Source organism: Hirundo rustica, chromosome 21 (assembly GCF_015227805.2).
Source record: "Hirundo rustica isolate bHirRus1 chromosome 21, bHirRus1.pri.v3, whole genome shotgun sequence".
NCBI classification, from domain to species: Eukaryota; Metazoa; Chordata; class Aves; order Passeriformes; family Hirundinidae; genus Hirundo; species Hirundo rustica.
Window position 1 is genome coordinate 3103317 of NC_053470.1, and position 24028 is coordinate 3127344.

Consider the following 24028-nt stretch of genomic DNA (forward strand, 5'->3'; position numbering starts at 1 on the left):
CCAAATCCATTTCTTGTCGAGAATTTCTTTGTGCCCTACTTTTTATTTTGCCACAGCACAGAGAAATAGATTATTTTCTGGGTTCTAAACTTTGTTACCCCCATAAAGTGACACCAATTCCTTTACTAGGACAGAGAGAGAAGGAAGAATGCTGTGCAGCCTAATAAGGAATGTAACTTTTTTTTTTTTTTTTTTTTTTTTTTTTTTCACGGTGCACATTAATCTGTTGTTTTCCTCACCAGAAAAAATTCCAAACAAACCCTGCAACTCTTGCCAAGCAGCCTGGCCTTATCTCCTTCTTCAAGAGTTCATTCACAGTTCCAGCCACAGCCACAGCTGAGATTTTGGAGCGCACGAGGCTCTGCGCCTTCGGTCAGCTCGGAGCTTTCCCTGGGACATCCCTGGAAGAGTTTTCCCAACACACACCCCTCTGGAGATGTGACCGTGGTACAGCCCGGAGAATTCCAGGTTAAGAAGCCGAGGGATCAGTGTTTGCAGGAGCCACTTTGGAGTTCGATGTGCCCCGAGCAGCGTCTGACCCCAGGCAGGTGAGTGCCTGACTGGCATTTTAACACCTTTGTCACCAGGAAGGAAAAAACCCTGTGTGAACCATAATGAGGCGACACAGTGAGAAAATGCTTTGGATTACTTGAGTTTCTTTAGTATATAGTTCTCTCTGAAAGTCACAGCTCTGTGCTAACTCTGAGCCAAACTTTATTGCGGGATTTATTGCCAAAGCATGGGTGCTCTCCTTTCTTCTGGGATAACCAGTTCCACTCTTCTCTCTACAGGAATCCTTTACAGTTAGTCCAAAGAAAAGGGCCAGACGGATAAAGTATGATTTGATCTCTGCTCATATAATTCCATTTTTCATCCTGTCTCTGATCTTCCAAAATATTGTCAGTTCTCACCATGGATTCTTTCACTGTGAAATTCAAGGGTTTTTGTTTTTTTTTTTTTAGTTTTTTTCATTGTTCTTATGAAGGAGAGATTTTTGTACTGTATCTAAAATAATTGATAAGCGGATGTATAAAATAATGAAGTGGCCTGATAAGGAGTTACTGATTAATCTGCAATCTCTTTTTTTAAACTAACTTTTATGAAAAGGCAGGATGGAGAGGTACTGGAATTCTGAAGAAAACTGTTTCCCGTGGTTTCAGCACAAAACGTTGGCTTGAATGAATCAAGTGACAATGCTGTTTGCATTTTCTTCAGAGCTTTTTATAGATCACTTGACTGAATTACTGTTAATTGTAACAATTGGAATCTACTGTACTAAATGACTTTTTTTAAAAAGAGAATCTCACTAGAATTGTACCTCTCTGATGTTAACTGAAAATGTGTCTGATTTTGAGGCTATACTGGAAGCCACTGAAGCTGTGTTTCAAGGTTTCTTGAAACATGAAGACACCTGTGCACTTTGGAAAATTCTGAAAGGAGCCACGGGTTCTGTCTCTGCTTCCAATGATCTTTAAGAATTTCAGGATTTTGTTGAAGGTTTCACCTGGAACTCAGGTGGAGGCAAAAGTCTGCTCTGCTGTTAATCCCATTGCTTTTTAAATCTTTGCCCTTGCCTGAGGGGAGAGAGAGAATAGTTAAAAGTGTTTCACAGGCAACTGCTCAGGGGTAAAGTCTCATGGGAAAGGCAAGGAGGGGAGAGAGGGCATCCAGCCAGAGTTTATCCTCTCTGAGTGTGTTCTGCCAGGACTTTGACTGGTTTTGACTATGAAATCAGCGTTGTACTGCTGAACAATCACAGGTGTATATTGATTTCACTCAGTTCTCAAGCTGAAAAGGTCCCACACACCCCTGACCATCAGCCAGCCCTACCAGTTTGGGGTGTTTCTGCTCATGGCAGATGCCATTGTTTTTCCCTGGGCACAGTCACCTGCAGCTGTTTGCTTCTGTACTCCCGTCCTGAAGGGTCAGAATGAGTTTGCACTTTATCTCGCCAGGAACTGGTGAGATAGAGAGTTGGAGAAAGAACAAGCTGTGAAAATCAGTGGCGGGTTCTTGGCAGAGCTCCTGCTCCATTCCTGGGCTTAGGAAGTGTCAGGCTTGGCCCTGACCCAGCACCCACCCTTTGCAGTGCAATCTAAATTCTGATTTCCAGCTGAAGTGCCACAGAACCTCTCCTGTCCCAGTGGGGCCTGAAAGAAAAGCCTGGTTAAGCAGTGTGCTGTTGCAGTGCAAGTGTTGTAATTGATTTTATGGTAGAAAAGCTTTGGTTTATAGCCTGATGATTCTGCCAGGCTATCTGCAAAAGCAAACAGGCTGTGGGCTCCTGATGTCCAGTTACTCTCCCCCACATTCTTGCTCAGAAGTGGTAGGATATGGGCAGATACTCCCAGATGAAAACATGTGGTTTCCTCTCTCGATTTTAAGTGTGGCAAAACTGCACGGCAGAACAAGGTTGGCACCGTCCCGTTTCTGCAAGAAGGCAAATGCTTGTGTCTCCTTCCCACAGCTAATTCTTGAGCTGAGCTAACATAGAAACCTTTATATGCCTATAAAAATCTGGAGTTACAGAGGCCATAAAATAGGCAAACTAACCTTATTTTGTTGGAAAATCCAAATACTGGGTGAAAGAAGGGTTAATGCTTTGCAATTATGGTATCCTCAGAGCACACAATAAACTTGGTGTTTTACTCTGTCAGGGACAGCACAGCCACACAAAACAACTGAGAAGCCTGGATCACAGTCATTAATACTGGACAGGGTGCTATTAAATTATCCTGTGCAGCAAATTTGATCAAAACTGAATATATTCTTACTAATGCAATTGCGCATCCACACAACAAGGATTTAACGCTGACTTTATACATTTTTATTGGCTTATGCAGAGGAAGAGAGGATATCCAGTCCAGCATAAAGCCTCCCAATTAATGTCTTGAGCTGTTTGAAGAATACAAATGAGTAAATTTCTCCACAAGAGATGCTTCTGCTGCAGCAGTAGCAGTGGAACAGCCAAGATCGTGAAACCACAGTGTTTATGAAGTGGAAGCTTTTCAACTGCTTTAAGTTCCTCTGCACTCTTAACACAGATTTGCAGTCATTGCTTTGTAAGGACCTGTGATCATTCTGCACAGCAAGAAAGAGCAATAACCTTTTCCAGCTGGAGCTCTGCAAGTTCCTTTAATTAGTTTTACAGAAAACCAGTTCAGAGTAATTTAAAGCTTTTGGCTGCGGGGCTGCTTTTTTGGAGGCACTCACTGGTTTGATTGTTCTGAAGCAAACTGTGGAGACCGAGATGTTTGGGAAAATACAAAAGTATGTTTGCAAACAGTGAAATACTTGAGTCCTTGCTTTGCTCTTGTAGTCCAAACAGTGGCTTTGAGGTTTGGTGGGGAGTTGGTGTTGAAGGAGCGGAGTTTGGAGCTGGGAGGTTTTTGTGTGTTGTCAAGACAGGCGCACAAGTGCAGGTACAAAAGAGAAACCTGAGAACCAGGGGTGGGTGGCTCTTACTCCTGCTAAGGTGACGATTTGGTACCTGCAAATGGACAATAATCTTCAGACGGGGTTCCTACAATTACAGAATGGTTTGGGCAGGAAAGCTCATGTCATGCCACCACCCTGGGCAGGGATATCTTCCACCATTCCAGGCTGCTCAAAGTCCAATCCATCCTGGCCATGAACACTTCCTGGGATGGGGAGTCCACAGCTTCTCTGGGCAACCTGTGCCAGTTCTCAGGGAAGAATTTCTTCCTGGTATCCTAATCTAAACTGCTCCTCTTTCAATTTAAAACCACTTTTCCTCATCCTATCACTGTCTGCCCATGTAAAAAGCTGCTCTCCCTCTTTTTTATAAAGTCCCTTTGGGAACAGAAAGGCTGCTCTAAGGGTTCCCTGGAGCCTTCTTTTCTCCAGGCTGAGGCACCCCAGCTCTCTCAGGGTGGGAGGCTACCCCAGAGCATGGAATATGCTGTGTGCATCATTTCTGTCATCCTTCCATTGCCTTCCCAGACAGGGGCTCCTGAACCAGCAGGAATGTGGACTGAGGGTGGTGTGGGCCTGAACTCAGGGTCCGCTTCTGGAAGAGGCAGTTTCATTTTCAAAGCTGTGCTCAACTGTAGCCTTAAATCCCGCCTGGAAGTGCACTTTGCTCTTTTGGTCTTAGTGCTGTGCATGGAAATTCCTTGGAGTCCTGCAGCTGGAGCAGCAAAGTGGGGTGTGTGATCGAATTGATGTGTTACAACACACCAAGCCTCCTCCTTGCAGAGGAGTTCCATCTGGCACCGAGGGGCCTCTGCAGCTGCTTGGCTTCTGGGGCTGAAAGTGCTGGGTTTGGTTAGGAAAAACTCAGCCCTGCTGCCCTTAGGCCAGGATGGGAGTGGGAGGAATGGCTGGGCTTAACTGCTGCAGTAACTGCTCTGCCTGAGTTTTTATCCTGCATGCCCCTTGGTTACACAGAGTAACAAAACCGGGATGAGAGTAGGTGAATTTTGTCCAGGTTTGTGTATTTATTGTGTGAATTCAAGGACAAGGAGGGTGTAGTTATCCCTCACACGCATGTCTGGACAGTCAGTGTTGTTTGTTGTGGATCTCCTGTGTAGCAGCTGGGGGAGAGAAAAGTTAGCACAGGTAAATGTGAGTGTAAAGAAACACTGTTGGATAGTTTAACACTCGAAGCTTATCTCAATGCTCTGGTGAAGACCTGGATTTCAAGTGAATGTCCCTTTAATTTATGGCTGCTCCTAAGGCCAGGAGTTGGTATTTGCCCAGTGCTGAATGTGATTTAGCCGTGCTTTGGCTGGCTCTGGCAGAGGAATCATCTCTGAGTATAAACTGTGAGTAAAAATGAGATTGTTCCGTGGTTAGACTGAAGAGGGGACTCTGCACCAGCTCCACTTCACTCTTCTGCTGAAACCTTTTTTCTAATCAGAATGGGAAACTCTCTGGAAAAACAGAGGGGCAGAGAAAGGCTTAAAAGCTGAGAGGTTGAAAGCTCAGTGACGTGAGACCTCCTGTACTTCTGCTGATACCATGGGGGATTGGGTGACCTCTAGAGCTCTTCAGGGCTTTTTCCCCCCTTCTTTTCTCCTCTGTCCCTGCCCTGGAGTGGTCCTTCTCTCTGTGGAGTGACAGTCTCTGAGCTGGGGTGCAGTATTTTTAGGACTGTGTTTGTGAGTCCACTGTGCACAGCTCACATGGCAGAGCAGGGAGCCCTGGCAGAGCAGCTGCCAAGCCCTGCGAGGTTGGAGTGCCAGCTGAGCCAGGGTAGAGCTGTGGGTGTGGAGCAGGGGATGCTCTGCTGCTGTGTGCCCCGACTGAGGATGGAGTGTGTTTCTTAGTTTGGGAGCTTCAGTCATCAACTGAGGGTCAAAAACTGGGAGCTGCTTCAATAATAAACCTTGGAATGGGAGGCAGGTCTGCCTCAGGCCATGTCTTGGTAGGTGGACACTCCAGGAGAGGTGGGCTCAGCTGTGCTCCCCCATCCTCAGTGCTCAAACCACCAGGCTCTTTGTTGTACAGAAACTGCAGTGACATTCTTCATGGAGCAAGAAAGAGATGTCTTTATTGAGTTTAAAATGGGCAGCTCTGGGTTCCTGTGAAAGTGGGTTTCTCCTGGTTCTCCGGATGGTGATGGGACTTCAGTGCCTCCTGGGTGGGGGTGAAACATTCAGCAGCCAGGATGAGCAGCCCTGGGAGCCTGAGCCCCTAAAACACACCGCAGATGTCACAGGGAGCCTGGAGAGGAGCAGGATGAGAGACTGGCAGGAGAAGGCTCCTCCTTGTTGGTGTTCCCCTTCCTGCTGTGCAGCCCAGGGTGAGGCAGGCAGTGTTTTATCGCCACAGAATATTCTGGGCTGTTGTGAAATGGAGCGTTAATCCTGGAAGGACTCACAGTGCTGTCTAGCAGATAGGTGGGGGAAAAAGGACAGGGGAATGAGGTCATGAAAGACCTGTCTCAATGAATTAGGCAGTGACAGAAACCTCATCACCCAGGGGCTGCTTTAAAAACAAATAGACTCGGTTTAGAATGTTAGCTAGCTCATGGGGAATTTTTGATGATCAGGAATGCCAGTTATCATGAAATAATCTATATCCCACCCAAATTAGTCAGACTATTTTGGTCCCTGGGGTAGTTCTGTAAAATTGACAAGTTGTTCTACACTCGAATTTGAAGAACTGGTTTATGGGGAGAAGCAAATCTATTTGCCCAGTCTTGGGAGGCCACCTGCCAAGTGAGAGACCTTGAGAGTGGTTTTTTTAGGGAGATAAGTAAGCAAAAAGTAATAGAATCACAAAATAGCTTTGGTGGGGAGGGATCCTAAAGCCCATCCTGTCCCACCCCCTGCCACCTTTCACTATCCCAGGTTGCTCCAAGCTCCATCCAGCCTGTCTTTGGACGCTTCCAGGGGTGGGACATCCTCAAACAGCTTTCACTCACGAGAACAGAGACCACGCTAAATTTGACATTTCCAGGTGCTCCTCATTACTCTTCTGTATTTCTCTCTCTCTCTGTGCTCACTCGCACACCTGCAAAAGCTTGGTTTAGTTTCCTGTGGATCTGTGGAATCTCATCCAACGTGTGCTGCAGGTGGCTCAAGGAGCACCAGCTGAGCTCCCTGCAGCTGGACACAGCGAGTGGCTGCCAGGACGATGTGGCAGAGCCAGGATGATGCTGCAGAGCAGGACGTTCATTCAACCTGCATTTGTCTTTATTGCTGTAGGCAAGGAAAGGGGGATACATCTCTAATTCCAGCCTGTGCCCCGAAGGAGGGGGAAAGGAACTGACACACAGCACCTTTCCAACCAGGGTAAGTTCAGATGCTCCCACCACTCCCTCTCTTGAAGCAGAGGTAGCGTCCCTCGTGTCCTCCAAATTTCAAACTGTCCTGAGTGATTTCTGTGATTGATTTCTCGTTTGTAAAATGTTTTAAAGCAATTTATTTGAGCTCTGTGGGTGCGGCCATAAACTTGCCAAGTTTGATAGTCAGGATTCTGGGAATTAAGGTCTGAGAACACATTGCTTGGGTTTTTTGTTGTTGTTGTGCTTTTTAAAAATACTTTTAGTTCTCGTCAATTATTTGCAAATATTTTCCCCTTCTGGGACTTCAGTTCCCTGAAATGTGACATAAAGTTCAAAGACAATAGCGCAAGCCAAAGCATTGTCACTTAAATTAAGATGGAGAAATGTGGAAATCTGCTTTTGGTTTTTTTAGGCATAAGATTTGGAGTGGATAATTTGAGCTTTAGTGGCCAGAAGAAGAATGCAGGACAGAAAGATGGCCCAGCCCTTCGCACATGGTGCAGACTGAGAGCCAAGCCTCACTCTGCTACCTTTCCAATCAATTACACAAAGCAAAACATTGGGTTTGTGCCTGGTCTGGATTCCACTGATAAGAATTCTGTCAGAAAAAATATGATCCTTAACTATAAGGATCCTTAACTATAAGGATCCCTTTTGGGTTCATACTTAAATCCTCATTTGGGTTTATGCTTTCCTAGTCTTTAACATAATCTAATTCATAATGTGGGATTTTTTTTTTGTTTTATTTTAAATAAATCAGTCATTTAGAACAAGTTACATGCTCTCTTATTAAAGACCAGGGAGTGGTATCAGCTATGGACTTTCAAGAGCCTTCATGTTTGTCCAATATTGATTTTATCCAGACAGGAAGATGTCTTCATCAGTGCAACTCTTCCGGGACCAGAGGTACCACGAGCTGAAGGGGCAGTGCCTCCAGCAGGGCCGGCTCTTTGAGGATCCTGAGTTCCCAGCCTCGGATGAATCCCTTTACTATGACTCAGCAGAAAAAGGGAACGTGGAATGGAAGCGGCCAAAGGTAATGGATGGACGTGTTTCCACTCCTGCTGTCTCCTCCAGCAGAGACACTTCCACCGAGAGGTGTCTGAGCAAAGCTTTGTTCTGTTGTGAATTGCCACCCTCTCCCTCAGCTCTTTCAGCTTGGTTCTGGTGAAGCTTTAGCAGCATATTCTACCCAGAGGGGGTGGAGAGATTTCCTTTATTGGTTGATGCCAGCTCTGTATGGCTGTGCTGAATTCACAGTGGATTTTGCCTCTGACTTGTGTAAAACCTCAATGACCCCCCCGTGATTTTCTGTGCTAAATGAACAGCTATTATCTGTAAGCAACCAAGAATGCTTGTGCCTATTTGCCACTTTTACTGGCATCTTAACAGGAAAACAAAGATGTCATTTCCTATGAATTGTAACTAATGTAGTAGGCATTTGAAATCATTAATACCACCTATATTCGGGGTCTGTTAGTTGGTTTGCTCTGAGGTTTTATGCTTCACATGTATTTTTAAATCCAGTTCACAGCCATAAGCAAACTGTTCAGAAGAACACAAACCCACTCCTAGTCTGGCTTTCCATCAGTGTCATCTGTTCTCTTACTGTGACAAGTGTAATGGAGAGGACAGTGGAAGCCTCTGGCCAGATCCAGGCAGTATTTTTGCCCTTAAACATGATGAATTTCTCCTTTACTTCACCCATGTCCACTTTTGGGATTACAGTTAATCTTCTGGAAGCACAGACTTGTGAGTCCTTCCTTAGAAAGCACGATGTCAATGTGATGTCCTTCATATGCAGCTGGTGCTGTTCTCTGTCCTCTGTGACAGGGGACAACAGATGAGCCTGCCAAGGCTGGGCTCTATTTGCCAGGATGGTCTGAGGCTGCTTCTCTATTCTCCTTCTCCTTCTCCTTCTCCTTCTCCTTCTCCTTCTCCTTCTCCTTCTCCTTCTCCTTCTCCTTCTCCTTCTCCTTCTCCTTCTCCTTCTCCTTCTCCTTCTCCTTCTCCTTCTCCTTCCCTGGTGGTGCTCATTCCTCACAGCAGCTTCTCTAGTGGAATTTTAGTGAGCAGTCCAAGGGTTGCTTTCCTGCTTCTCCTTTCAGTTTTCCAAGTAAGACATGAGACTGAAGAATGGGGAGAATGAATTTGGGAAAGAAAAAGAAGACAATTCTGAGGTCTGTGGGTTTATTTTTATTTCTGAGCCCTTTCCTGTTCATTGGAGTCTTTCATCCCCTCCTCGAAGAGGAATTACTGTGCAACCAGTCAAAGTGAGGTCAGGGAGAGTGTTTGTTCTTCGTAAGAGATGTGATGCAAAAGCTCAGCTCTAGCCAAGGATGACATTTTGGGCCATTCTTGTGTGTATGAGCTTGTTCAAGGTGGTGGTCAGTGGTTTGAAGTCTAATTGTAGGTCAGTGATTAGGTTTGCATTTAATTATTACCCATTAAAGATGTTAATGTAGGAAATATAACATATTAATTAATGTTTATTTACATAGATTTAATTATCATTTATCATAAAACCACGCACAGACTGACCTGACACTCCTGAGATGTTGAATCATATCCCAGCAGTCCCTGGCCTCTGCCAACCAGAAGTTCAGAGGGTGAATTCTGGTGTTGATGCCAACAACACAGAATCATAGAACCTTCTAGGCTGAAAAACACTTTTAGGTTGCAAATCTCTTGTAAGATCATTGACTCCAACACTTACCCTGACACTGCTGAGTCCACTACTGAGCTTTGTCCCTAGCACCACATCTACAAGTCTTAAAAAACCCACTTCCCATGGCAGTCAGTTTCAGTGCTCGGCAACCCTTTTGATAAAGCAATTTCTCCTCTTATCTAATCTAAACCTCCTCTGGTATGTGAATCCTTTGCTGGTGATAGCCCAGTTCCTCTGAGGTAAACCTGTGAAATAACGACGGGGCTGAGCACAACCATTTCAAAGGTGCAGCATCTTCCAGATCCCTGCAGCTCATGCAGGAAACCTCCTGGGGAGGTTTTCTGTGGTGACAACCTGCTGGTTTGTTGGGAAAAAAAATTAAAAATTATTCCATCTGGTTAGTGGACATCCTTTCTGCCCACTGATATTAGCATCAGAGCCCATCCTGCTCTTTTCCTGTGATTTCCCTGGAGTTTGCCCCCTCTGCCAGGCTGAAGTGAGGCTGGGGACATCCCAAGAGAGGATGTCCTTGGCCACCTGTGCTGGATAACACTGCCTCTGTGTGGTGGTCCCACTCAGCATGGGCTGAAAATACCCAGGAATGACTGTCACTGCTGAATGGATGCTTTGTCTGACTTATTTTTAACTGAACCTCGGGTCTGTGTGAACTTTTTTCATTGACCCCGCAAAAAGGATGGAATCTCAAGGACGTCTTTGTCAGGGTTAAACAAACAGCAGTGATGCCCCAAGCCCGGCAGGCAAGCATGTGAGGAAAGAGTGGGTGAACTTGCTTCAGAGATAAACAGTGTTCTTCAGTAATTCACAAAGGAAAATAGTCTGATCCTACAGAATGAGACTCTTATCATGTGCTTTCCTGGTTTCCTCGCTTAACCTTGTGTTTTATAAGCCCTGATTCTGCTTTCATCTGCATCTTCTCTTTAAGAGAGGGCTGTGGTTGCACCCTTGTGCTCTGGGAAGACAGAGCTGGTCTGTGTCCAGAAAAACAGCACAGAAAGACACCGTGAGACAGGGCTGCTGAACTGCTTCCCAAGAAACCCCTCCTGTGTCCCAGCCCAGAGGGACGTTGCTCTGTTTGATTAAATTCCCACCAACTCCAAAGGTCAGATACCTGGCTGAAGGTGGAGAGTTGCATCTGCCCAGCCCAGTGCTCTTTTTCCTAGAAACACTGCGTGCCTTGGGCCCCATTCTCCACTCTTCTCACCCATTTTCCAGCATTTTCAGAGGTGATTACCACCACGCAAGTGAAAAGTCCAGGAAATAAGGCGGTACTGTGTTCTGGAATTATATACAATGATAAGAATAAATGGAACAAGTGTCTCCCCACTTCCCAAATTGGGGTGTGCGGGATGATCAGGGTGGTGATTTATCCAGGGCTGAGGTGCCAGAAAATTCAGGAGCTCTGACTTCTGCACCTTCATGTATTTAGTGGAGGCAGCACCAGATTTTGTTTGCTTCTAACTGGTGGAAAGTGATCCATTGTCTCAGGAGCTGAAACATCTTCATACTTACAAGTGCTGATTTAAAGCCTAAACCCTCCCCTACCTCGTTACCTGTTTAAGATCTTGCTCTCATTTGGAAGGCAGAGGAAGCCTGGGGCAAATCCCTGCCTGGGCACTTTTGTCTGGGTGAGATTTACAGATTTTACACTAATGTTCTTTATTGCACAGTGCCAGGGTTTGTGTTCTCAGTGTCCTCCAGAATATTCAACAGTGACCCCGTTGTCATAAATTTCACGGAATGAGGGTCATGAAAGTCTTGGCTGTCAGGTGTAAGCATGCCTGGGTTAAATGTCCCTCAGATGTTATGCTTTCCATCACTGAATTCCTCTGTCTCCTCCGTAGCTGTGTCACTGCAGTCTGACCCTGTTTTATGGCTTGAGCAAGACCAGAGACATCTGCTTGTGTTTGGGACTCGTGTGGAGCGCAGTGGTGCCTTCGGGAGAGGGAGGTGTCCTGGCACTGCGTCGGGCTTTGAGTAGTTGCATGACCAGTGCAAGAGCAGTTTCGGGGCATGGAGAGGAGTGACAGCTCATCACACCCTGGGATATCTGCCAGAATGGGGCCTGGGGGGAATCCAGAGCTGGAGGAGAGTGGATATTAAAGGGCAATACCATCAGCTGGCGTGGCAGTGCTGCACTCCTCTCAGGGCAGCTGCACTGCTGCCTTCTGTGTGACAGAGGGACAGGATTGTAACAACCCCCGTGAACAGTGACATTTACCTGGTTTGCCAGATCCACTCCAAGCCAGGAGTGTGGCTCGTGGTTTAATGATCACTTTTTCACATCTGAATGTACTTTTTAAATTCCTTCAGCCACTTTTTTTTTTTTTTTTCCAGTTAAAAATATGGAGCAACAGCAATCCTCTTGCTTAATCAGAACAAGGCTCCCTCCTCATCTCTCCTTCACACCCCTAAAGCTTTGCACAGTATAATTATTGTTTTCCTGAAAAAAATTACTTATTCTGCAAAGGCTACATGTACTGAAACAGCTGAAGCTTAATCTTCTGTTTCCCTGCCTATCCCAGAACTGTCCACATTTCTCTGCTGTTGGTGGTTACTGACTCTTGTTCAAGTGTAGGCAAACACGAGTTGCAAAGCTCTCTGTGCTGTGACATTCGTGTTTGCACTGGAAATGATGGCACATGTGGCATCTGGGAGGTCAGGAGATGTGTTTCAAAGGGGTGCTGAGCTTCTGCTGAGCTTTGAGGAAGCTCACAACTCCTTTCATGTGCCTCAAGCACAGCTGGGGACACAGGGACGGTTTCAGGTGTGAGCCGGTGTCCTGTGGTTTGCTTTTTTGCTGTGCTTCTCTGGGACCTGTCTGTAGCAGCAAAGGGCTGTGAGAGACTCGGCTTTGCACGAAGGAGAAATCAATCCTGAACTGGCTTCTCTTCCTTATGTGTCTGTCACATCCTGGACCTCAACACCATGGATGCCCTCCACAGACAGTCCAGCATCCTTCTGTGGGTGACTTTCAGACCTTTCCCTCCATGAGTGCAGCTGGGCAGGGCTACTGGAGGATTTTAGGACTTCCTAGATGACACTGATGATCATTTCAACAGGCTTTTTTGTGTGCTGTAATTAGTTGTGAGTGCACTAGCAGGGAGGCTGTTTGCTGTTGTGGCAAATAGTTTTTCTTGCGGTTAAAAGCAGATTTAGCTTGTGATCTTCAGCTACAGCTCATTATCTGTGGAAAAGTTTAAAGTCAGATATTTCTTTGTTAGCTGCCCGTGTGTGTGTATAAAGAGAATGATTGCAGTGCACCTTAATTTTCATAGAAGGGCTTAAGCCTTGCAGGCTCAAAAGTGGTATAAAAGGTCACAGGCAAAGTAGGCTCTGACCTAAGTTTAAACCCTTCATCTTAAAGAAACAGGAGAACTATTAAGAGCTGAACTCTTGGAAGCAGTCTGCCCTCGAAGGTGATCACAGATTGATGGGGAGGATTCTGTACCCATTAATCAAGGCTTTTAGGTTAAAATTGTGGAGGCAGGGACCATGAAGTCCTCCAGACATGATGTTCTGTTAGTGTAGAGTGGGTGGGTGAGGGGACAACAACAGGCAAGATGGGAAACCACCAGAAGAAAACCGTTCCTAAATAATGGTGAAAGATCTTTTTCTTTCCTCATTAAGGACGACACGCGCACCCCAAACCTCCTGCAAATGGAGTTTTGAATTGCAGTGAATTCCCATATATCTCATGCACCAAATCAGAACTGACCTCCTCTGTCTCATTGCTCCAGGGCAAAACCAGGTGGCCACACTTCTCTTGAAAATGACATGGTGAAAATGATCCAAATCAACTGACTTCACCAAATAAAACAGGAAAGCAGATTCTGAACACAGCTGATCCAGAACTGCATCCGTACAGGAAGGGTGAGACTTGTTTTCACCTGGATTCGAAAGACCTTGTCCTCCACTTTTGGATACCTCCTCCTAAAAGCCCAGTTCCCTGGGATCTTTGTAAACCCCGCATTTCCAGCCCGTGGGGGATGCAAGAACAGCTTGCATCCCTGCTGCCCGTTTGAGGGGAGCTGTTCCAGCCCCGGGGTGCTGTCGGGCTGAGCTGCAGCCGTCTGTCCCTGCGTGCAGGTGTCGATGTGCAGAGCAGCAGGAGCCGCCTGCCAAGGGGGCAGGGAGGGAGGAGAGGACAGGCGGCTCCGGGGAGGAAGGCGTTAAAGCCAGCCCAGCTGCGGGAGCTCCGAGGTTGGCACGGCTCCCGAGGATGCGAGTGGCAGCGCAGAAGCATCCTCTTCGCACCCGTTGCCCTGGCAACTGCACATTCGAGCGGCAGGATTGGCAGCGGGATCCTGCGGGAGACGGTGCGGCTGCAATTAAGTCGAATTGTCTTCACGTTGTTAGAATTAATTTTGAGCTGGGAGGGGAGGGGAGGGGTGATGGGTGCGCGTTAGGGGTAGGGCAGTGAGCTGCCAGCCTTGTGAGACCCCGGGGTGGGCAGGGCTTCACCGTGCTCTGTGCTTCTTTAAGGGTGAAATTACTGCTGGCACTTGGCTTCTGAACCTTGGGTGGTTTTTTGTTTTTTTGGGTTTTTTTTGGTTGTTGGAGTGCCTGAAAATCTGCCTCGGGAGCTTTATTTGTTTAATGAGGGTAGATGTGGTGGAGTGAGTGATCTTCTGTGCAGCTATCGCTGTTCTTGCATCCCCCACGGACTGGAAATGCGGGGTTTACAAAGTTCCCAGGGAACTGGGCTTTTAGGAGGAGGTGTCCAAAAGTGGAGGACAAGGTCTTTCGAATCCAGGTCAAAACAAGTCTCACCCTTCCTGTACGGCTGCAGTTCTGGATCAGCTGTGTTCAGAATCTGCTTTCTTGTTTTATTTGGTGAAGTCAGTTGATTTGGATCATTTTCACCATGTCATTTTCAAGAGAAGTGTGGCCACCTGGTTTTGCCCTGGAGCAATGAGACAGAGGAGGTCAGTTCTGATTTGGTGCATGAGATATATGGGAATTCACTGAAATTCAAAACTTTCTAAATCACTTAGCAGCCAGGATTCTGGAGGGGATATTGAAATCTAAGTGTAATCTAAATAAGAGTTCTAATATATCAAATACATACAGGATGCACTGATCTACAGAGATCAAAAAGCTAACTGGAACCCCTTGGAACTGGAATTCTCATTTTAGTAACCAAGAATGGAAGTTCTCATAGAGCACGTCACCCTAATCATCACCCTAATCCGATCCTGTAATCATTTTTAAGTTAATAATAATCCCAGCTGTTCCAAGTAATTGATCTTCTCGAGGAGCACACACATTTTGTAAAAATGGAGGGGAGAAATAGTGGCTTTTTTTGTAGGGGGAAAATGCTGGGTTAAATTACTTTTTTGGTTTTAATTTAATCTTGTAGCTTTTCCCCAAATATGCTAATAAAACTGAAATATTTCTTGGAATTTTTTTCTCAGAGGCAAGGAAACATTTTTCAGCTCTAAAGGGCTTTCCCTTGTTGATCTTTTAAGGTACTTGGAACAGCATGTTCTGATGGTGTCCAGCCAAAGAATTCACTGAAAACATCGTGGGCTTTGTTTCATTTTTTTCCTTTCTCCCATTATTATTTTCTCCTAAGATTTTGAGGTTGGGTTGTTGTGGTTTTGGGGTGGTTTTTTTTTCACTGAACTTTTCATGTTCTGCAAACAAAATGTGACACCTTCTAGCACCCTGGCAGGTGAAGGTAGGGAGCTCCATGCAGCTGTTTCCTACAGTCCATTGCCCTTTCTTGGCCGAGAAATAGCAAAGCTGGGGTTTTCTGGGAGTGTGCTTGTGTGTTTCACAGCTGGGAGGTTCATTAGAGTTTGGGGTTTTTTCGGTTTTTTGGTTTGTTTTCACAGCTGGGTGGAAAAGGAAGAACCAAACAGGAGGATTTTCTGTTACATCAGGCATGTAAAATGTGCTTGACAGCTCACAACATCTGAGAGCAGCCTCCTGAGGAACCAAGGAGACTCCAAAGTAGTGTGCTGTGTTCCAGGCTGATATTATTTATGTTCTTGTTAGCTAACCTTTTATGGAGCCAACCTGCAGTGCAAAGGAAAGGGCCTTTATTACCACAGGTGCCACAAGATATACCTCCTTGAATATAGTAAAAATACATAATATTCCACTGAGGAAACATTATGTTGATCCCAGGAAAAGGGGATGGGAGGGTTGAAATGCCCAGGCCGTGGTCACTGTGCTAATTCATGTTCAACATGACACTGATCCTTTCTCAGTGGCTGTGACATCTCTGCTGCAAGCCCTGCCTCAGCTTCTGCAGGTGTTCTGCTATCACCAGACAAACTGAAAAATCTCTGTTGACTTTGTCTGCAGGTCTGGCCTATTATTATTCTAAAGTAACCTTTGTCACCGAAGCCTCAAAGTAATAATTAACAGGCTTGCCTCTGGAAATCTAATGGGCATTAGACCCTGGGAGAATTCTGTTAACAACAAATGTTTCAGTTGGATCACGCTTTACTAAAGAGAATTTTAAATTAAACAATATAAACTACACATACCATTATCAATTTCACCAATGTAACCCCCTAGCGAGCTGAAATCTCGATTCATTTGCGGCAGCATTTCTGTCTGTGACGAGACCAACCCAATTTCTGACACCAAAATAAAGCCTGGATGATGGGCTGTGAGGGCATGAACCCCGTGTTTAAATGGATATATGCACATGGATCGTGTACATGCCATGGGGCAGGGGCATGGGAAGCATTGGCTGCTGAAGGGTGAAGCAGTGCTCTGGACTTGCTTTGTCACCCCAGGGCAAATCTGTGGCATTTGGAAGGCAGGCAGAGCCCCAGAATCTGTGCTGTAGGATTTGAATGGTGGTATCTTGATAAGGGAAATATATATATATATATTTTATTTTTTTTTTCCCCACTAAGAGCAGTGATGAGAAAGAGGATGGGTCCAGGGAGAAGTAACTGGACCGAGCAGTCACCAGACACAAAGGGTTGTTGCGGATGTGTTGTTAGGCGCTTTCTTTCCCAGCTCCTGGGTTCCTGCAGCCAGGGAGTGGAGCAGAGCCATGTGTGGTGCCCCCAGGGCTCCTCTCACACAGCCAAACAAACAGGGATGGATCTCTTAATTCCCTGAACCCCTCCCAGCAGTTGTTGCTGGCAGGGGCTGAGATTCCACTCTCAGGGCTTTGTGAGCCCTGTCCAGGTCCCATTTCCCCAGGCCACATCCAGGCTGAGGTGAGTCCAGGCTGCTGTGGCTCTAAACAAAAAACCCTGAGAACCTGATAAAATTTCATTCAGATGGGCTCCATTTCTGTGTCTGTGAAGGTCCATGAGAAACAGGACCAGGAATTCCACATTGTTCCAGGATTTTGTGTCTCTCCTCACCTTTCTGCAGCAGGCTGGTGATGCCCAGCTCTGGCAGAGTGCTTCACCCTGAAGAGATCTTGTGTATTACTTTGAAAAATGAAAGTATGGGAGCACACAGTGCTCTAGAACTTGGAAGGGCCTCACTTTTTTTGAGATGAGTGTTTAATTTAAGAAGCTCTGTTGAGACTGAAGCAGATACTGTTTTGTTCTCTTGGGGATGTTATTTTATGAAAGTGTCCTTTTCTGAACGATAGAAACTTATAAACATAGTTTAATTCACTTTTATTCCCACCAGAGATTTATGCTGGTACACCTCAATATTAATATCAGGGGGTTTGGTCCTTTCAAATCTTTCGGAATCTCACTGTGCTCTGTTTGTCACCTTGACTGTCCCCCAAGGGGCTGAGTATGGGAGGCATCATGAAAACATTGCTTGGCATGTTTCCATCTTGGTTTCTGACTGGATAAAACATTCCTCCCATAATATTTTTGTCCTTAATGTTCTCAGCTGGGTAAGTTGTGACATATTTCTTCTCGGAATTGCCGAAATGTTCCCAGAACCGAGCCGTTGCTCACCCTTATTCCATGAATTCCACCATTTAATTTTTATTTGGCCTGGAAAAATCTTGTTAAGATGGGGCTTGCCCAGAAGAAGAGATGAGCAAGGAACTATAAATCCTCCAGGTCTGACCTCTCCAGCGGAATCTGGTGACTGAGTGGAGCCCATATGACATCAATTTGATGGCTCAATCCCATTTCTGGTGTCACATCAGAAACTTCTTTGGTTTTAGTTGTGCCCTTCATCACTGGCTGTGTCAGGACAGGAAGCAAAAACCCCACAGTGGTCACCCTTTATTTCCATAAGATGAAGAGGCAGCGTTTGGAAAGTGACAGCTTGCTCAGTGGTATTATGCACCCAAGTGTTCCAGGAATATAATTAAAGGCAAACATTTGTAAATGACATGCATGCTCGCCAAGCAGACAGCTCTCCAGATGCCAGTATTTTGTTATCTTCTCTCTTGGCACTTTTTCCAGTTTGTATTTCCCTCCCTCAGACTGGATGAAGGCTTTCTTATGTTGTTGTGGTTGTTTCCTCTGAAGGAAAAAAATATTAAACGACCTCAATGTCATGTCTAGAACACAAACAGTACGACTCCAAGGCTTTGAATGTTTCCTTAAAGTTTAAAATGTCAGGTCTTATTTAGTTGGCTCAGTCGTCATTAGATGAAAATTGGTTTCTCAAACAGTTTCTGTTTGCCCCAAGGCAATGTGGTGATGGTAAGAATGACATGGTAAAATTTATTTTGAGACTGTAAAACAAAAAGCCTGAGGATCATATCCCCAGCTAGCATAAGTCTTCTTACAGTAATTGTTAGTTCATTGATTTAGTCTTCCAAAAGAATTAAATGTCTGACTTCTCTGAAGGAAAATTACAGCCTAAACATGCCAGTTGCAAAGGAAATTGAGGTATTGTTCTGTCAACAGTCTTCAGCAAGAGCGGAAAGCATCCACATCCAAAAAAATGCTTTCTGTGTGAAGAGCTTCATTCTTTTGTCCTATTATTTCCATATTTAAAAGGGTGTTTGGGACGAGCTGGAATTTGGTGTTTAGAAAGCCATTCTGCCTTCGATTTGCAGAGTAATTTTTTTGAATTTCACGCTGTGTTCCTGTGATCCAAATGTATGTTTCCTTCAAGATTAATTCTATTCAAAGATCAAATTAAAAAGTATGTTTTCTTGGCTGAAAAGAAGCTTTTAAAAATCCTTCACAGCTGAAAGAACCTTTTAGAACTGCTGTCTTGCCTGTATGTGGCATTGTTTCTCACTTAATCACAAAGGCTAAAACATTTTGAATTTGCATTTTTTTTCCAGCTTTCGGGCAATAAAATGCCGTTCCTCAGGAAAAAGACACTTTTAGTTAAGAGCAAGTGTAACCTTACAATTTTCATGCACTGAACTTTGGCCACTGTTGGAGGTGGCAGAGGCCACCTTGGCCTCCTGATGTGCACCAGGAGATGGAATCAATGTCTGGAGCTGTCCAGGAGCCATCTGGGCACTGCCTGCTCCAGGTGACCCTTCCTGAGCTCAAGAGGAGGACAGGCGGCTCCCCAAGGTCTGGTTTATAAAGAGTGTCTCTGCTGTATAAAGCACATTGAGGTCTGGCTTTTATCTGGAGACACCACTTTCTAGTCTGATACAGTGAATAATTATCAAAATCGGGTTGGTTTTCTTCCTAAGACTGAACTAAATCTTCAGTCCTGGGATGGTGAGTCAAAAATTAAATCTCATTTAGCAGCGATCCACCTGTGGGCTGCGCTTTGGTCTGCACATTTGGAGATTTATTGCTGCTGCAAGTTTCCCACGGGAGCTTTAAGGAAGCAGTTTTGGGACTGAAAAAAGACAAAAATTCAGGAATTTACTCTCCCTGGGTCAATAGAATAACTCTATAGATAATCCATTTTTGTGCAGAGCTGCATTTGCTGTGCATGATCACTGCTGTCTGTTCCCTCCTTCCTTCAGATAAGGGCATTTAAGCCTTGGACATCTGATTTTCCTCCCTAAATGGAGATGTGAATGCAGCACCTTGTCCTCTGGCCTCTCCTCCCTCCCTCACTGACTCTGCTCTCCGCAAATAAAACTCCTCAGAAGTGACAGTTGCCTAAAAGCTGCTTTTCACATTTGGGCATGTGATCTAACGGCTCAAACAGCTGCTGTCTGCACTGTAAGAGGAATAACTCAAATTTAATCCAGATATTTCAGATGTAATCCAACTATGGCATGTCTCCTTCCTGGTCTTAACAAGCACATTTGTTTCCCTGAAATGCTGAATGCCTCATGAACCGAACCAAAGCTGCATCTGCCTGTGGACAGAGGTGGATTGAGGAGACTTGCACCTATGAAGCAACATCAGCCCTTGGTTTAGCTAAAGTGATGATGATTTACAGCTGTCTTGGTTTGGAAATTCAGGTGTCTGCCAGGGAAAAGCCAGAGCTTCCCTTACAATGGAGAATGTAACCCCTCTCTCCCTGAATTATTACAGTTTTGAAATTCAGGGACTTTCAGGCAAAGATATGAGAATAGGAATAACAGTTCTTTACTAGGAATATTAAAAATGTAGTACTACAAAAAAACCCCAAACTAACAAAAAAAAAGAAAAAAAAAAAAAAGAAAAAAAAGAAAAAAACACTGTCAGAGTCAGAACACATCCTGACACGCTGTTGGTCAGGGTGTTGGTCACAGCCCAGTCCAGTCCTCCTGCAGTGCCAGGTGTGGTTCTGTTGGAGCAGAGACGATCCTGTAGAAGCTCCAGTGGTGCTGAGATGGCTCCGGTGTTCCTCTGGCAATCCCGTGCACACAGCCTGTGCTGCTGTTCCCAATGCCAGGTGTGATCCAGCTGGGAATGCCGGGCTCCTCCCCTGGGTGCAGCATCTCCCCATGGATGATGGAATTGTCTCAGCCCTGCAGTGAGCCTGGATGGGCCAGGAACAGCAGAGATCCCTGCAGGGAGGATGGGTCCTGGAGGGGATAAAGAGCAGTGACACACCTGGATTAACAGCTGCCCATTGACAGAAGGCACTCGCCCCCTCCAGCCCAGAGTTATGAGATAAAGAAAAAAAACCCATTTCTTCAACCAGTTTGAACAGATGGGAATAGAATACATCTTGCGTTGCAACCAAAGACAACAGCTGAGGATCTGGTCTGCATTTGGGTGGAGTGAAAACTGCACGCCCTGAGGGGGAGGGTGTGCTTGGAAGACACAGGGACACCAGGTTGAGTTACTTGTGCAGGCATTCCGAAATCTGCAAAAAATTAAAAACCAACATCACCCCCAATGAACATAATGGCTGAACTGTAAATACTTATGTTGTAAGACAAGGGAAAAGCAATACTGGCAAACCTCAACATTATTAGAAACAGGCCCTTCTCCTGTCTTTGGAGAGTTAAGAAATGTTTCCTTAGGTTTTTTCACTGGCTTTAGTTTAGCTATTAGTCCCTTATTAAATAAAGATGACAAAGTTCTCACGGCAGATATTCATAGAGAATATTCATAGAGAATAATTAATAAATAAATATTCTAAATATTCATAGAGACTCTTCATCTTCAGAGGAAATTTTGTGGTGCTTTGAACACGCACCAAGAATTGGAGGTCTGGATCCCTTTTGTTTTACCCAGAATGTAGCTTCAAATCCATCATTCCAAAGCAAACACTTCATGTTATCTGGGAAGTGTTGTGAGGTTGGGCACTGTGAATATTCCTATGGCTGTCAGGAGTCACTGCAAAAGATAGGAGGGAGATTATTTGGATTCCAAAGATTTCTAAGCTGGTAATTCAAGAGGGTAATTTCTCAGTGATGGCACTGATGTTAGTGTTTAACAGAGAAATTTGTCTGAAATGAAGCGGGGAATTCAGCTCAGTGTATTTATATCACATTAGGAAAATCAAAAATTAGCTCAAGGAGTGAAAGAGCTATGGAAAGAAACAGCGTGATATAAATAAGGATAAGAGTTTCTTACTCTGTCTTTGCAGACAAGAAATCTCTTAAATGTCTGAACAATTTAATCACAAAGATGAAACTCACTGTGCTTCAACTGGGATAAAATCATGACCAAGTAAATATTCCGACTACACCCTGACAGGCTGAGTCCTCCCAGGCAGCCAAAGGCTCTTGCCCATGGATCTGTCTGACTGAATCTGCTCCAATCTTTGTTTTGGGCTGAAGCAGAAGAGAATCCAAAAGTAATTATCATTAATGGTGCTAGGAAGCTTACTGAATATTCAAACATTGATAGAGCTCCACGTTTTCACAAGTCCTTAAGTGATTAAAATATCCAAGTTCCTCTGGCTTTTCAACGGTTTAGGCATTTAAGTTGCACAATAAAGATATCCAAAGTGACACGCAGAGTTTGTAAAAACATTAAAACATATTCAGACTGGTTTATCTTGGAAATACTCTCGAGGCTGGAAAGAAGAAATCCTCAAGACCACTTTGTATAACAGCATGTTATCCAAACATATTTTATTCATTTCAGTACTCTAATAGCCATATGTGCAAGACAAAATTATCTACACAGAGAGAAAAGCATGGGCTTGAATGCCTGGCAGATACAGCAATTGTGATTTTCCTTAATAATCTTTCTTTGGAAGTCACTGATGTGGATTTTTCAGTGTCATCACTCGAAACTGAAGAAACTTATCTCACATGCTGCTAACTTTATTGCTCAATGAAAATCTTTGCAAGACAAAGTTTAGAAAGATGTAGAGGTAGAAGGTGTTGTTTGTTATCAAGATGTGTAAATAAAATCCTTCCTGGTCGTTACTGTGAATTTATGATTCTATGACACACTGATTTGGCTGAGTCATAAAAGTGCTTTTGGTATTCAGGAGTAAAATGAATGCTGCTGTGTCACTTTTGAGGCAATATTCGTATAGCTTAGAATTTGAACTCTGTATCTTCCTAAAAGAAAAATACTCTGGTTTACATGTTCTAAGGCTGATCTTTGCCAGAAAGGATGTCCAGACGAGAATTTTAAGTCTGATATGTGTCATGTTGGGACAGAGAGCCTCCATAGACTCTGACCTTCACGGGCTCAGCAAAGTTGTGTTGTGCTGGCTTGAACAAAGTTTCTATTAAAAACCAATTCAAAATCCAAGTTTTGATACAGCTCAGCACATCTCATAGTCTAAGAAGCTTGTGTCTTGTGCCCCGGCATTTTACAGTTCCTCTTTTTATGTTAGGAAGCAAACATCTAGTTCAGAATGGTGTGGGGTGGATCACAGTTCCAAAGGTTTCTGTGGAAGGCACTGGATATGCCTTCAACTGTTATCCCAGGCATTCACATATTTGTGCTTGAAGCAAATAAGTGGCAGAACACCTCAAGGTGCTGTCTGAAAAAGATGAGGAGTCTGGGAGAAGAGGATAAAGGAAGCGTCTGAGATAAATGCCATGATTGGTAGATAGTGGAATCTAGGTTGAAAGCAAACTCTGCTGGAAAAGGGATGTAGAAAGGAGGAACTTGCTGCTACTAAAGGGGTTTATGTTCTTTAATGTGATGTTTAGACTTAACGCTTTTTAATCTTTGATGTCTGTGCATTGCCACTGGGCAAGGGAAAAATACCTCCTTTCAGGAAAAACAAAACTCCCAGATTAATCTGAATTTTCACTCCAGACAACGTTTAGATGACTTGACTTTAGTTTTGCCAAAAAAATACTCAATTTAATTAAAAAAAAAAAAAAGTGACTTTGCTGATATCTGCCTGATACTCTTTTGTAAACAGCAAATTCCCTTCCTCATGGGAGGCAGTGATGGAGAATTCCATCTGCATCAGTTGCCAGCCCCCTGAGACACAGCAGAAAGTCAGATTGGACAAGATCATGGCCCCTGAGCCAAAATGATGCTCGTTATCAGGCAAACAAATATTTCCCTCCCCAGCCAGAGCTGGACAGTCAGGAGTACTGACCTGGCAATAGTTTATTCCACACTGGTCCAGTGATGAATATTTCAGTGCTGCGAAAAAGAAAATGTGTGTGCGACTTTTTCCAACTTCCTTTTCTTATTGTTTTTATTCCCCATCTGAGGAATCTCGTCCAAGAATTTGATAGACAAGCATGTTTTGAGGAAGCAGTAAAAAGATGGAGCTGAACAGTGGGTGGCCTCTGATGAGTGGCCTTGCAGCCCATGTCTGACCTCGGCCACCTTCGGGTGTTTCTGGAAATGATGCCAGGGGTTTGCTCTAAGGAGTGCCTTTGTCCCTGGCCATCCTCATTTATTGCATTTAATGCAAAAACGTTTCCCCTGCTTTGGTGCATGGCTACCTTCAGATTTTCTTCAAAATGTTGCCACTACATCTACCTGGTTTTCATGGAGCATCACCACCTCAAAATCAGAGTAAACCCTTGTGAAAGCATTTTGCAAGAAAGCTTCAGATTAGTGACCCCAAAACGGTCACTTTAGGATGGAAAACGATCACATTTTCCAGGAGTTTAAACATATACATTTTAAACCAATTAAACTGGGACTTCAATTAATTTTTTTTTTCCCCCCACATTGTGTCACAGTTGTTGTAGCTTTGGAACAGCTGAAGATCAAGTCTCACAGGGGTTGGAATTGTTCAGAACTCTTGGTTTATACAATCAGTAGAGGCACAGGGCTCTCTCCAGCGCCACAGCACCATGGCAGTGGCAGGGTCATGTCTGTGCACTGCCCTTTGAAAGGACCTGAGCTCTGCTTCCAGGGGAGTTTGGACATCTGGCTGAGAGAATCTGA

General features: G+C 44.7%; 1 protein-coding gene across 3 annotated transcripts in view; it reads left to right on the forward strand.

Moving 5' to 3' along the window:
- The first annotated feature begins 323 nt into the window (after positions 1-323).
- LOC120762113 (calpain-5) overlaps positions 324-24028 on the forward strand; it is a 50551-nt gene continuing 26846 nt past the window's right edge. For 2 of the 3 annotated variants that reach the window (XM_040084154.2, XM_040084155.2), the window contains exons 1-3: positions 324-548; positions 6675-6761; positions 7618-7790. In XM_040084154.2, coding sequence (XP_039940088.1) covers positions 7626-7790 — 165 coding nt within the window. In that variant the 5' untranslated portion in view covers positions 324-548; positions 6675-6761; positions 7618-7625. Of the gene's footprint in view, positions 549-6674; positions 6762-7617; positions 7791-14269; positions 14369-24028 lie in introns of those variants that run through there. The other variant, XM_058423249.1, reaches the window with a different exon arrangement.